The sequence below is a fragment of the Rhipicephalus microplus genome, chromosome 7 (assembly GCF_043290135.1).
Source record: "Rhipicephalus microplus isolate Deutch F79 chromosome 7, USDA_Rmic, whole genome shotgun sequence".
Lineage (NCBI taxonomy): Eukaryota > Metazoa > Arthropoda > Arachnida > Ixodida > Ixodidae > Rhipicephalus > Rhipicephalus microplus.
This window is the reverse complement of record NC_134706.1, coordinates 12,102,710-12,116,726: the sequence shown is the minus strand read 5'-3', so window position 1 is coordinate 12,116,726 and position 14,017 is coordinate 12,102,710. Positions and strand designations below refer to the sequence as shown.

The following is a 14,017-nucleotide window of genomic DNA, read 5'->3' as shown; positions in this document are numbered from 1 at the left end:
ATTGATCTTTCAGAAGGTGGCCCAGTTTTGAAGAACAGATATGCATGGTTTTGAATAATCTGCATCATTGATAAGGCCATGGTTTTGTTTCTACTTTGACAGCTCTTGAACAAGCAGTTTGTGCTAGAATATACAGGAGCACTAAGGGTGGATGTTATATTGAGTAAATATAACTTTATTTACACTGAGACCTCGTTATAACGAAGTTGCATGTTGCATTAAAATAAGTTTGTTACATCAAAACATTCGTTATGAAGGTATATTCCTAGCACTGTATCTACTGCAAGACTACTCTTGATTTACTTCGTCATAACCGATATTTTGTTATATCCAGATTCGTTTTATCAAGGTATGAGTGTGTTCGTATGACTAGTACACCTCAATTGGTTACATCTATTTATCGCCCCTATGAGGAACCACTTTATCCCGCCGAGCTCGAGCTGTTGCACACTAATGACAATACCTACAGATCACAACCTAAAGCTGATGATCAAGGGTTAATAATTTGTTGCACTCGTACTACTTTCCAGTCACAGCGGAAATGGCCGCCTGGCCACCTGTTAGTATCGCGAAATGCGTCGCGTATAAAGTTTTAAATAAGATACTTATGCTATCTTTGTCCCATGGCTACAGTGATTGGTAGAAGTTCTAATGGGTGAGACATGGTAATTATCTATGGTTGCTTGCTCAGTGACCATTGTAAGGTCTAATCAAGTGGCTGATGAATTTGTCACATAAGCTGGGAACGTGCAGGTGATGATGTTTCAGTGATTATATGTAAAGAAGATGAAAAAGTTCTTTGTTCGTCATGTGAAATAGAAGAGTTATTTGTTTGTTATGTTCACATTCCTTTCCAAATCGGTCTTCTCATTGTTGCACATAATGAACAAAAAATGCAGGAAGGAGTGGCCTTGGAAAGTCAACGCTCATCAACACCCTCTTCAAGGCCAACATCAGCCGGAGGTCGTGCACGAAGAAAGGATCCGAAGGAACAGAGCCGGCCCCTTACATCATTCCCAAGACAACTGAAGTCAAATCAGTGAGCCATGGTGAGTGACTTACCCCCGTATTCTAGAATGTCCCCTTCACTTAACGCTCCACCTTGACGTGAGAAAGTCGACGGGAGCGCCCTCTCTAGGCACAGCGAGTCACTGCGTATCACCGATAAAGTTCAGCGATTCTTGAGAAGTGCATCATCATTTTCGATTGAGCAGCGGCGCAACACTCAGCTCTGCACAGGGGTGACTCCATAGCCTTAAAGTCTGGGAAGCCTTGCTAGTGAAATGTGCATATCTCAGGCAAACATATTTAACTAGCACCTATAATAATGATTTATGAGGTCGTACATGCTGAAACCACAATAAGGGACACTGCGGTGGAGGAATTCAGATTAATTTTGACACCTGGGGTTCTTCAATGTATGCCTAAATTTCAGTACACAAGTGTTTTTGAATTTAGCCCTCATCATCATCTGTCAGCCCAGACCGGGAATCGAGCCCACACCCTTGGATCTATAACCACTTTAATTAGAGTATTATTCCTTTAACCCTTATAACCACCTGCTCACACTTAAAAAAGCTAGAAACAATACCCATTAGTACCCACTTCTTTTTGATAAGCTATTGTAAGGGGGCTTTTCAAACTGATGTCGTCTGTCTTTTCATACCTGTCATACATTTGTTTTTTTTTTTTACAATGAGGTGATTCTATGGTGGCTGTTGAAATGTGTATTATGCCTGTACTTCGTATTATATTACTCCTACGCAATACTTACTGTGTCGTGCGCAAGTAATGTTATTTTATTCTACTGCCCTGTAATTGTAGCCTGTGGAAATCTTCCTTTACAATGTATTGAATTGTACTGTATACCGCCCTCACCCTATGCCTCTCACGGGGCCTGTGAGGTATTTTCAGATAAATAAATAAATAAATAATACAACTGAGCTACAGACAACGAAAATGCCATGCCTTGTAGAGCAGCATTGCATTTAACTACACTTCATGTCCGTGTGCTTAAAACAGGCACATTAATGTTGATTGTGTAACTATTTAATTATCCTTTGTAACTGTGCTTACTAACATAGGAAACAGTTACACATGGCAACAGTAGTTGTCATCCATACAACAACAACAACAACAAAAATGCTGCATTTAGAGCGAGCAGTGTTCTCTTGAACTTTGTTGCAGGCAAAAGCACATACCCAAAGAGAAAAATGTTTCACATATCTTTTTTTTTTTTGTATATTACAATGTCGAGATCAGTTCTGCCAGTGACACGAATTAACCGAGAAGTCTGGTGCTGACGGAGCTTTGCAGAAAACAAGGACAAACAAATAAATATTATTTGATCTCTAAAACTGTTCCACAGCTTTTAACTGTGGCCGACTCAGAGGAGGCCTCACATTGCCAATGTGACTCAAGGTAACAGGAGAAGTGTCCTAGGCTTGGGTGGCTTGGTGTAGTCGGCAGTAATGACACCAAGGTTCATATGCACTGACTGTGCATCTTCCAGTTCTTGTGCATGCCCATGCCTCCTGCTCTCGTTCACAATATACTCAACTGCGAGTTCATAATGAGCCCATAATTTGGTTCTTCTACTACCAAAGCAAATATAGTAGTGATATATTATGTACCCATAAACCAATCTTTCAAGAGGAAATAGTAAGAAAGCATGAGAACAAACATGCGCGAGATTGAACCTGAAATGGTTCAGAGGTTAGGTAATAAATGTGTTAGTTTGGAGAGTATAAAGTGTTACAGTTCTTGCAATCGGCGTTTACAAACTGTCGGGAAGCATTTAACTGCTTCAGACATGTGCTGTGAAGTGGCCAATTCGCTGTATATGTGTGAAAAAAATGGCTCTGATAAATCTTTACAAGTCAGTGCTGTCAATCGTGCATTCCCTTTCTGTGAAACGATTTACGTGTGCTGCTTCATTTATAGTGATACGTACTCGGCTGTGGGCAACGATGTTCTTGCATGATGTCTGTCGTGTTCCAGTTCTAATTACTACAATATCTGCAGAGTGCTTATTCCATTGAACGTGCGTGCAAAAATTAAATGCCTGTCTTCAATGAATGCTTCTATCTCATGCCTGACAATTAGCGTATTCTTGCTTACTCGGCGTTATGATTGCAAGGCCATAGCAGATTGTAAGCTCCCATACAGCACTCAATTCTGGTGCTGCTAGCATTATGCGTTATTTGTATTTTTACTGCAGTAATCGAAGAGAAAGGCACAAGGCTTCGGCTGACTGTCACAGATACGCCAGGCTTTGGTGACCAGATTAACAATGAGAACTGGTAAGTGTGGTCTGCTAAGCTTTCACTTATTTGCTTCAATAATTATTGGATAAGTTGGATGCAATGAGTTGGATGCATCTTTACCAATGCACACATAACAGGAGTTGCTTTGGAAACCCACTGCATGAGCTATAAAAAGTTATTCCTAGTTGAACAAATTTTTTAGAAGGGTGTGGGCCATAGGTTCATCCAGCCTTTATAGATGTTTGATCATGCTTTTGCATGTGTGGATGAATATATGCACGCGGGAAATTTCAAAATTTCAGGTGTGGGGGTTGAGGTGCTAGCACAATGTACTATTCTGTCTACACATGAAGCTATCAAACAACGTTTAAAATTGTACACATAACTAATTGAAGTAAGAGTGTAACTTTTCTTTAAAAAAAGTGGTGAATGTGTGTTCTTCATCTTATGTTATAAATTGTGACAATTGGTAATTAATGTGACAAGAGGTAATGAACTATGGTGAACGTGGGACTTTCACAACAACGAAGAAAGGCTTTCGACATGCCGTTGCTGTGACTCCATGAAGCCTTAATTTTTTCAAACCGAGTATAAAGTGTCACATGAGCTTGCTGTTAGCTTCCTGGATCATGCCGACTTACTTCTGACCTAGCTTCACGACTTGACTACATTTGTCAGATAAAGCAAATGAAGTGATGTGTCAGTAGAGCAAATATATCGGCAGCCCCTCACAAGGTGAACTTGTACCTATGTGCAAATTAGTCATGCACTCATCGACTTACTCAGTTTGCAGCACTCGATTGGCTTGCTCACTAACTAGGTAGCTGACACACTACCTCAATGACTGATTAGCTTTTAGGGGCGAAGCTCCTTAAGACCTCACGATGTCTGCCGTCTCCCGTCTGTCCGTAACACGTCTTCATCTGTCTGACATTTCTGAACCATTTTCCATGTAATCTTCAACTTATAAGCAACAGTGCGGTTGGTGATAACCGTTTTGCATGTAACCTTCAACTTATAAGCAACAGAGGGTGCTGTGGTTAATTGTAGATGTGATGGCGCTGCTATCAACACTATATATCAACCACGTTCCATACCACACATTCTCTTCTCTCGTATGGATGAAGACGAACGTAGGAAAGCACGACGTGCTGAGTATCAGCGTCACCGTCAACGGGTAGCTACCGCGGAGATAAAAGAGGAGCAAGCGAATGCAAAGCGGCGACAGCGACAACAAAGTTCTACACCACAGACTAGGGCTAAGGAAGCAAAGGCTAAGCGGGAAAAACGCCAAGCTGACGCGCAGTTGAGACAACTTGAAGCAGATGCAAGGCAGCAATACCGACAAGAAAATTCTACACCAGAGACGATAGCTAATGAAGCTGTGATTATGAAGGCAAAACGTAACCTGGAACCTCATATCAGCTATAAAGAAGAATCACCGCTATATCACAATCGTTGTCAGCACTATCTCTTTGAATAAAAAAATATATAAGTATCACAACCACAATCAGTCTTAGAACTATCTCCGAAACCTCCGAAAGCTTCGCCCAATAATTATCTTCAAGCAGCTTGTAATACAGTAATATTTTTAAACTGATTATTTAACTGAACAAGTAACTATAGCTAATTGATCGATTATCTAGCTAATTGACTGGTTGTTTGATGGCTCAGCTAACTAGGTGATTTGCCGATATATTTAGCTAACTGACCAAGCAGTTGGCTGACTGACTACTTAGCTTGCTAAGCCATGTATGTATTTAGCTAAATGACTAATGAACTACTTACTGGTCTGCTGACTGACTAGCTAGCTGTCTCAGTGGTCAGTTAATTGATGGATTAATAAACTAACCAGCCAACTGACAAATGAGCTAGTTGGATTATTCATCAAATATTAGGCTGACTGATGCACTATTTCAATAGCTTGCCAAGTAGTTATTGTCCGACTGCCTTGCAAATTAGCTGAGTAACTGATGTACTAACTATCAGACTGATTAGTCAGCTAGCAAGATCCCATCAATAAGCTAGTTGATATACCAACCTGGGAGCTAACTGGCCAAATCGCTGATTGACTGGCTATCTAGCTTGATTAATAAGTGACCATATGAGCAGACAACTAATTAATCAGCTACTAACTGACTGGTTGAATGAGCAGCAAGATAACTGACGCACTAGCCGGTTAACTGACTGACTGATCAGCCAGAAAATCGACCAGTAAGCCAGCTAGACGACTCGTCAACAATTATAACCATAGTAGTAATATGCAGGGTTTCATGCCCCAAAACCACAATGTGATTATAGGAGACGCTGTAGTGGAGCTCTCCGGGAATATAGACCATCTGGAGTTCTTTAACGTGCACCGACATCGAACAGCACACTAACCTGCAGTGTTACGCCACCATCGAAATTCAATTGTCGCGACTGGGATTGAACCTACGACCTTCGGGGTGGCAGCTGAGACTCGTTATCAATTACACAGCTGACTCATATGCTAGCTATCTAGGTGAACAAGCTGAACGACTTAACCGCCTTGCCATTGGCTTGGTAACTGATCCGCTCAGTGGCCAACCGAACGATAGGGCTACTAGATAGCCGATAACCTGCACCGACTACTGCTAACGTGTCACCCTCCCTTTCCCTCGTAGCTGGCTGCCCATTCTGGAGTACATCAACGAGCAGTACGAGAAGTACCTCAGCGAAGAGCAGAGCGTCACGCGGAAGAGGCACATCCCAGACACGCGGGTCCACTGCTGCCTCTATTTCGTGCCCCCAACAGGACACGCGTGAGTGTGCGAAAGAAAATGTGCACGAGGTATTTCCAGTTAGTCGACAATCAATCCCCATTCGAGCTTGGCAACTAAGCATCGGTGACCGCTGTGAAATTAATAGTATTATAATGAAGCCAACATGATGAAGTACTTTGTGTGGAGAGGTTGAATGAACAAGAGCACATGCTTCAGACAGGGTGGCCACAATTTCAATTGGAGGACCTTGCCTAAGGAAATGGTACCTCCATAACAGTCAACATGCTTTTTACCCACATATCTATTTGGGTGCTAATATTTATGGTAGAGATGTTCATATTTACCATGTTGTATCCAATATATATAAATTACTATATAACCATATATTACAATGTTGTATATTTCAATATATACATGTTCACAGCATTACTGTTCAACCGTACTTGTGGAATGTCCAGTTCTCGACAGGAAAATATGATTTAAATGCCACAAATATGTAAAACATAACAATATCACAAATATAAAATAATTATCAATTTGCTTTATTTTTGTGGACTGCTGATATATGTAGATCAGTGATTCTGAGATCCATATGCACATTGTTTTCCGAGAACTAATGACTTGTATGGCAGGTGCATGAAAGTCTATCAAATGTTCAGTGCACAGATAATGTGAGGAAGTGACACAGCTGGGATATTACATGCCTAATAGCAAGTTACTATATGAATAGAAAATTACTCATAGTTTCTAAGTCTAAGAAAGGACATGAGATGGAAACAGCCTAGTAATAAGATAAATCTGTATATTAAGGAAGACACTTGCAGCTGTCTTTTGCAGTTGTCCAGCACATAACCAAGGGTGCAGTAACACGAAGCATGGCAAAGGCTTAATCGTGAAATTGCCCCTTCCAACAACGCACGCTTTCCTTTGCAGCCTCACGCCTCTGGACATTGAGTTCATGAAGAGGCTCGACAAATGCGTCAATATCGTTCCAGTCATAGCAAAGGCGGACACACTGACGCTCGAAGAGCGGAGCAACTTCAAGCAGAGGGTGAGCCGATGCTTTTTAGGTGTAAAGTACCTTAGGGTCGAGCTTGATGCGGTGTGCGGCGTGACCACCTTTACTGCGCATGCACCCTCCCGTTCCCTTTCTTCCTTAATCTCCCCCCTTTCTCGCCTTTCGACCCTTACACAGGCAGCATCTACTAGCCTACGCTCGCTCCCCCTTTCTCTCCTCTAGGCATCCCTCCCCACGGCATCAACACTGCCATTGTGCATGCATGCCTCGTCCCCCCCTCTCTTAAACTCCCCCTCTCTCTCCTCTAGGCATTCCTCCCCATGGCGTTAACACCCCCATATTGCATGTGTGCCCCTCCCCCTCTTTTCTGCTCCCTCTCTCTCACTTCGCAACGCTGATTCAGGCAGCATTTGCTAGCCTACACTCGCTCCTCCTCTTTCTCCTCCAGGCATCCCTCTCCACAGCGTTAACACAGCCACTGCGCATGCGTGCCCCTGCCCCCTCTCCTACCCTCTCTCTCGCCTCACAATGCGAACAGCGTCTGCTAGCGAGTTTCTTGATTGAAAAAACGTACTGCTCGCGCCAACCAAAGCACAACAAATCAACCCAACAAAGCACTAATTGACCTCGAATTGCATTCCCCAGAACTGCGAAGGGTAGACAGCAAGTTAATAATTATTAAGGCCCATTAAAATGTTACATCAGCCTTGATATGAATTGAAATGCCTCACACACGTTTCTTTTCTCATCGGCTCTATGGCAGCAAGAACATCATGCAAGATCATAGCACCTGCAGAGGTGGTGTATCAGGGCCAAATCAAGCATGCAGCGGCGAGTCGGCAGGGAAAGCGGGAACGAAACACTTTCTTCGTTGCACAGCCGTGATCCACTTATTTCGCTTCCAAATAAAACAAGAACGAGTCGAGAAACTGTAAAACGCCGTTCCCGCAGGACACGACATGTACCCATTGGTACAGTTGACCTCGCAGCAGTTCATGATTCTGATGAGCTACATGCTAGCGGGCATTGCGAGAGCTTGTGATTCTGCTCCGACTCTCAACATCTGTCTGCTCCGACGGCGGCGACGCGGTGCACCAGTAATCACTCACCGAGTGTATACCTGAAGCTCTGAAAGAGTTAAGCTCATGTTTAAAAAAGTTGACTGTTGGGCAAGTTGGTGTTTTGACATGAAAAGTCTGCTCCTTCTCGCGTGTCCTGCTTAGTTGCTCGAATTTTTGTGAAACTGCTGTACTTACAATCATGCATCGCTTTCACTGATTTCAGATCCGAGAAGACCTGCAAAAGAATGAAATCAGTGTGTACCCCGTGCAAGAGTTCGAAGACGACCCCGAGGAAACTGTCCTCAACAACAAGATCAGGGTGAGCCACTGTTACGAAGCATGTGAATCAATGAACAGTGAAAACCAACTGACAGCCGAAGCCAAGGAAAGAACGGGGAGGTTACTTGTAGTAAAAGACAACTTGTCACCAGCAGGAACCGAACCTGGAACCTCCAAGTGACACATCTAATGCTCTATCAATTGATCTGCGGCAATGGTCATCGTCCCACCCACTTTATGGGGTGTATACACTCCATTCGAAGCTCAATATAACGAACCATTATAAAATGAAATATGGGTAATGAAAAATAGCCTTGCAATAGATACTGCAATAATTCAAGATCACAAAAGAAGAGCCACTAAGAATGAAAAATGCACACCTGCGGTTCTAATGAAATAATTGTGTACGCATGCACTCACTGTTTTCAAGAAACCGAATGAAACAGTGGAAATGGCGGAAGAGGAGGGCAGGATGCACGTGCTCTGTCGTTGGGGGCATATTGCAAGTCTCAAAAAAAGGAGACAGGTGCTTGATCGGCCGGGGAACACTTGGAAATTTTATGGTGTGCAGCTCGAAATGCTCACTTCAGCGAAAAGCTGTGGAATTTAAGTTTATGGTGTTCTCATTTGGGTTTATGGCATTATTTGTCAAGAAAAAAATGGAAGACCTTCTAGCTGGCTTCAAGATTTCCTTGTAGATTCCGGGCCGCGTGCTGCACTATAATGTTTGGTTTGCGTGTTCTCAGAATCCTTGACTACTGATCGCCACCGTTTCCCGACAATGCTCAAAAAGTGTTGCAGGGCCCCTTTAAACGCACGGATATACCTGAGGCAGTGGACAGGAGGATGACCGTCGTTGTAGCTCAAGCGGTAGAGCGATCGGACAGATTATTTGAAGGTTTCAGGTTTGGTCTCTGCCATTAACAAGTTGTCATTTTGTCTGTGTCGTAATTACTGCGAATAACATCCTCTGCGATTCCCTTGGCTCTATTGTCAGTTCGTTCTCATGAAGGTTGTGTATAACAAAGAAAAAAAAAACAAGAAAGACGAGCCTTTAACTCTCCTTCTGTCGTAAATCAAAGAATACAACATACATACATAGTAATTATCTATGCAATGTAAGCATAGTAGACAGGAATAATAAAATAGACATGCCTATATCACGAGAGATATGTAGTTATTACAAAACTGGAAATTGAGCTGACACCCAAATGCCACTACAGCCACGGCATTTTATAAACTGTAGCTTAGTACTCACACAACAAAAAAATACAGCTGCACCTTCTGAACACTAAATCAGCATAGGTCCAGACCTCATGTTAAATTTTTTGCATGACGCTCATCACATGATTATGTTCAGGTGCAAATAAGCTATTTTGTCAATGATGTATAACTGTCAAGCTCACCAAAGCTGTCATGGCAATCGAAAATTACCAGGTTATGTCAACACATGATGTAAGCTTTCCAAGTTGTGGTGGTCTTTCCTTGCTACGAGAAACAACATTCTTGCTTCTAATTCAGTCTTTGGAATGCTTGGAATGCCAAAGCTGCTGCGTGTTTCGGAGCACTCCGGTACCCTTTTTTTTATCATTTAGAGCAAGCAACAAGAAGGAAAACATCGCGAATAGTACGACGTGGAGCACTACGTAATAAATTGAAACAGCAATACTCTTTTCAATCACTTATTACACATATTACGATAAGATGCATTTTGAGAGTAAAGTGCCATGATGAAAAAAAAAAAAAAAAACCACCGCCACTCTACCTTTGGCAGGCTGCCATTCCATTTGCTGTTGTGGGCAGTGACAAGCAACACACGGTGAACGGTCGCACGGTCTACGGCCGACAGACTCAGTGGGGGCTCGTCGAGGTGGAGAACAGACACCACTGCGAGTTTCCCGACCTCAGGGATATGCTTATTAGGTGAGTGGCGTATCGAGAAAGTCAATATCGGCTCGTCTTGTGCTCAGAAATTGGCTTTAACTTAAAGCAGTTACTCGGCTTTGTCAAGTCTGGCTATAAAAACGCTTTATGGTGTGAATGCGTGCAGGCATACTCCTGTGCAAGGGTTGGGGGAGGGTGGGAGGGGCGGCCATCCTTCCAAGCCACTTAAGAGGGGGGGGGGGGGGCACAGTCAACACCACAGGCGTAATAGGGAGGAAGGGAGGGCAGAAAGTCGGCCTCAAGCATTGACATAATAGGGATGGGAGGGGCTGTCCCGTGATGAACCTTCGCCCCACCTGAAGAGGAGCCCTGCGCACGCCTAAGCGTGTTGGAAGTCAATTGCACTGCTTTGACTGTGTTTATTATGTCGGGCATCACAATGGTATCAGGCATCCAAATAACGTCACCACCCCGGGTAAAGTGTTACAATCATCCCCGAGCTCGGTATTCGGAAATGAGGTTTAACTTGAAGCCACGACTTAAGAATAATTGTCGAGGTTTAATGTCCGAATACCACAACACGATTACGAGGGATATCATAATGGAGAATTCCCGTGATTCTGACCACCTGGTGCATCTAAATCCAAATAGACGGGCCTCAGGCATTCTCGCCTTCATCAAAAACGTAGCCCCCGTGGCCAGGAATCGATACCGCTACCTTTAGGTCAGCACTTGAGCACCATAACCAGTATACAAACGTGGCGAAGTTAGTTACGCCTCAATTAACATCTGATGACATGGACATATCCAAGGTGCCAAGTTCATTTCTATTCCTCGAGTGTGTTCACTTCGAGCATTGCGCTGATCTCGGGAATTTGTGCATTAGCTTCTAGCTAATGCACATTTCTGAATGTGAGGAAAGCGGTCCAGTAGGTATCGCTACAATATGGCCACTTATGTTGCCTGTGGAAACATAGCACAAAATATTGAGACATGAACACAGGGAAGCGACTATGTCTGTTTTCTGTGCTACGTCTGTGTCCAAATATACTAGGTGTTTAAAAAAAATGTGCCAAATCCTCGATTCCTTCAGAATTACTTGCTCTGCAGCCACAGGCATCCTGAGGTGGTTAAAGAAATAACTTGGGACCATAATTAAGAAGCTTAAATTAATAAACTTTTCAAACTGTTGAGTTCGGTGGTTATGTCAGAAGAGTTCAGTCCCTATGTGGTCATTAAATCGACTATCTGGTCAGACTCATACATCATGTGCAGTGCTGTACAACTAATGCAAGATGTTCTGTCAGAGAAATGTGGATGTCCACACATCTCTCACTTTGCTTGCAGTAAAATTTCGTGCTAGCTGAGCTTGAGCCTGCATTCAGGCGTAATGATGGGCTGCAGAAGAAACACCAAAAAGAAAAAACAGAGAGATGCTAAGCAGCCCATAATACTTATTAACTACTGTACAGTGGGGCTTAATTACAAGGCACAAAGCACTTTCTTTAATTACTGTGACTAAGAACTGGAAACGTGGCTGATCCCCCTATCTGACAATCGGTACAACACGAAAGTGAAACGTGTCTTCACAGAGGTAGTTGAGCGTGCATTGTGCATTTTTTTCATCAACAGCAACAAATTCAAAAGTGACGCGAAGAATGGCAAGAAACTTGAAACTTGCAGCACACACCTCAAGCAGAAAGCATGCACGAAATTAGCGTGCACAGGACGAGCGCGGACTAACACGCGCAGGAGAGACCACACTCCGTGGAGGTGGCGCTCCGCAGACGCGATGACCTTTAATGCGCCCAACGTGAGCCCGTCGTGCCATCTTGCTACTGACAACGAAAACCCGCCGAAGTTTCGGAGCTCTGAGAATTGCCAAACGGTGTGTGGTGTATATAAATGGCCTGCAGTTAGCATCCTCAACCACATTTGCTCTGTGGCGTAGCGGTTAGCGCCGCGCGGTGTGAATCGAGAGGTTGCTGTTTTGATGCCGTGCGACAAACTCTTTTCTTCTCACTTTTTTTCTTTGAAATCTGTTATTGTATATTCTACAACGTCATATCCGTGACGGAAATATGTCAACAAAGTCGTGATGGACCCCTGTAAAAGGTATTGAAGGGGCCCTGCAGCACTTTTTAAGCATGGTCAGAAAACGCTGCTGCTCGGTAGTAGAGGCTTCCGAGAACACGAGAGCTAAATGTTATAGCGCAGCAGGCAGCCTGGAATTCGCAATAAATTATTGAAGTCAGCTAAAAATTGCTTTCTCTTCCCACTACAAATCACGAAATATGCCAGAAAATCAAACGTAGATGACCCATCTATCAGCCATTGGCTGATTTGAACATGGCGTGCTCGGTTGTTACAGAAATCGCCGAGAAAGGCCGTCACTTGTCCACGCATGCGCACGCGATCGCACTGAAAAAGTTGATTATTCGATGAAAAACTAGCAAAATGTGCTCAAGGTCACGAGGCGAGCGTGACGTTTTTTGTTTGCCCCTCCCATCCCTCTCTGCCCAGCTTCCAGCGCTTTCGTGGGGACGAGAGAAGAGAGAGTGCGATTTCAGCGTGTGCCAAATCTTTGAAACTCCGCTCGTACTGGACGGATTCTTAAAATTTTTGCGGCGTTGAGTTTGTGAAGCAATACGATTTTCCAGTGATTTAATTTCATGGTTACTCAAAAAAGTGTTTCAGGGCCCCTTTAAAAAAAAAAGTGCGCTACAGGTGGCAAGATCACTAAACTATTTCTTGGCAGGAAAACATTCACTCTAAGTAATATTGCTGCCTTTGTAGCATGGCACCCGATGTATGAAATCGTGCACAATAGGTGGTTCACAGACTGGGAGGTAAATAAACTGCCCTCAGTTTCGACATCATTGAGCAGCTTGCTAAATCTGTTCTTCATGCATTCGTCTCTTCGCAAGCCACCGTGAGATGTTGATAAAATCTTTTGGTTTCTTTCTGGAAGGACTCACATGCAAGACCTCGTCGAAGTGACCAAGACGGTTCACTACGAGAACTTCCGCCACGAGAGGCTACAGGCACGCCACGGCCACATCAACGGACATGGCATCAACATTGTGAACCTGAACGAGAGTAGCCTCTGAGACGTGCACAAATGATCGTCATTTTTTTTGTCTTCCGCCTATATATTTCAGTTGCCCCTGACCTCCTAGCATGCGCTCAGTTTGTTTGCTTGTAGAAACGTGAAGATCACTATCGTGTCTTCATATCTTGAGGTTGATTCTGTCAACACAAAATTTTGAAAAATGTGAGGCCCGCATTCTGTGCTAAATGCTTTGCTTACAATTCAGTGGCATATTATAAGGTGTCACACAAAGGCACAATATGGCATTTTATGCATGACAAAACTGTTTGCTAAGCTGTTGAGTATGTCATGAGCACGCATTTGGACGAAATGAAGCAATAACAAAAAGCAAACAAATATGTCTACAAGCAAAGAAAAAAAAATTGCGAACTCGACTATGTAATGCAAAAAAATAAGGGTACTGTTTTGAGAGTTATTTTATTAATATCACACATATCACATTTCAGCGTTCCACTTGATATGAGTCAGGAGAAATTCCTGCCTTTTCGTAGGGTCACAGCAATTGTGTCATTTTATGTGAAAGTGTGCAGAGACATCGTCATGAATGTTGTGCGTGTAGTAATTATGCTAGATAGGTGAAACTATAAGAACCGACGTTCGCTCTAATTGTGAAGCATCCCATTTATTCTTTGAGTCTTAAACAAGAAAGCAAT

At 43.2% G+C, this 14,017-nt stretch overlaps 1 protein-coding gene across 2 annotated transcripts in view; it reads left to right on the top strand.

Moving 5' to 3' along the window:
- LOC119179000 (neuronal-specific septin-3) overlaps window positions 1-13,741 on the top strand; it is a 128,678-nt gene extending 114,937 nt beyond the window's left edge. For both annotated transcript variants that reach the window (XM_075868669.1, XM_037430083.2), the window contains 7 exons: window positions 900-1,049; window positions 3,221-3,302; window positions 5,912-6,049; window positions 6,944-7,061; window positions 8,313-8,408; window positions 10,143-10,291; window positions 13,224-13,741. In XM_075868669.1, coding sequence (XP_075724784.1) covers window positions 900-1,049; window positions 3,221-3,302; window positions 5,912-6,049; window positions 6,944-7,061; window positions 8,313-8,408; window positions 10,143-10,291; window positions 13,224-13,362 — 872 coding nt within the window. In that variant the 3' untranslated portion in view covers window positions 13,363-13,741. The remainder of the gene's footprint in view (window positions 1-899; window positions 1,050-3,220; window positions 3,303-5,911; window positions 6,050-6,943; window positions 7,062-8,312; window positions 8,409-10,142; window positions 10,292-13,223) is intronic.
- Window positions 13,742-14,017: the final 276 nt, after the last annotated feature.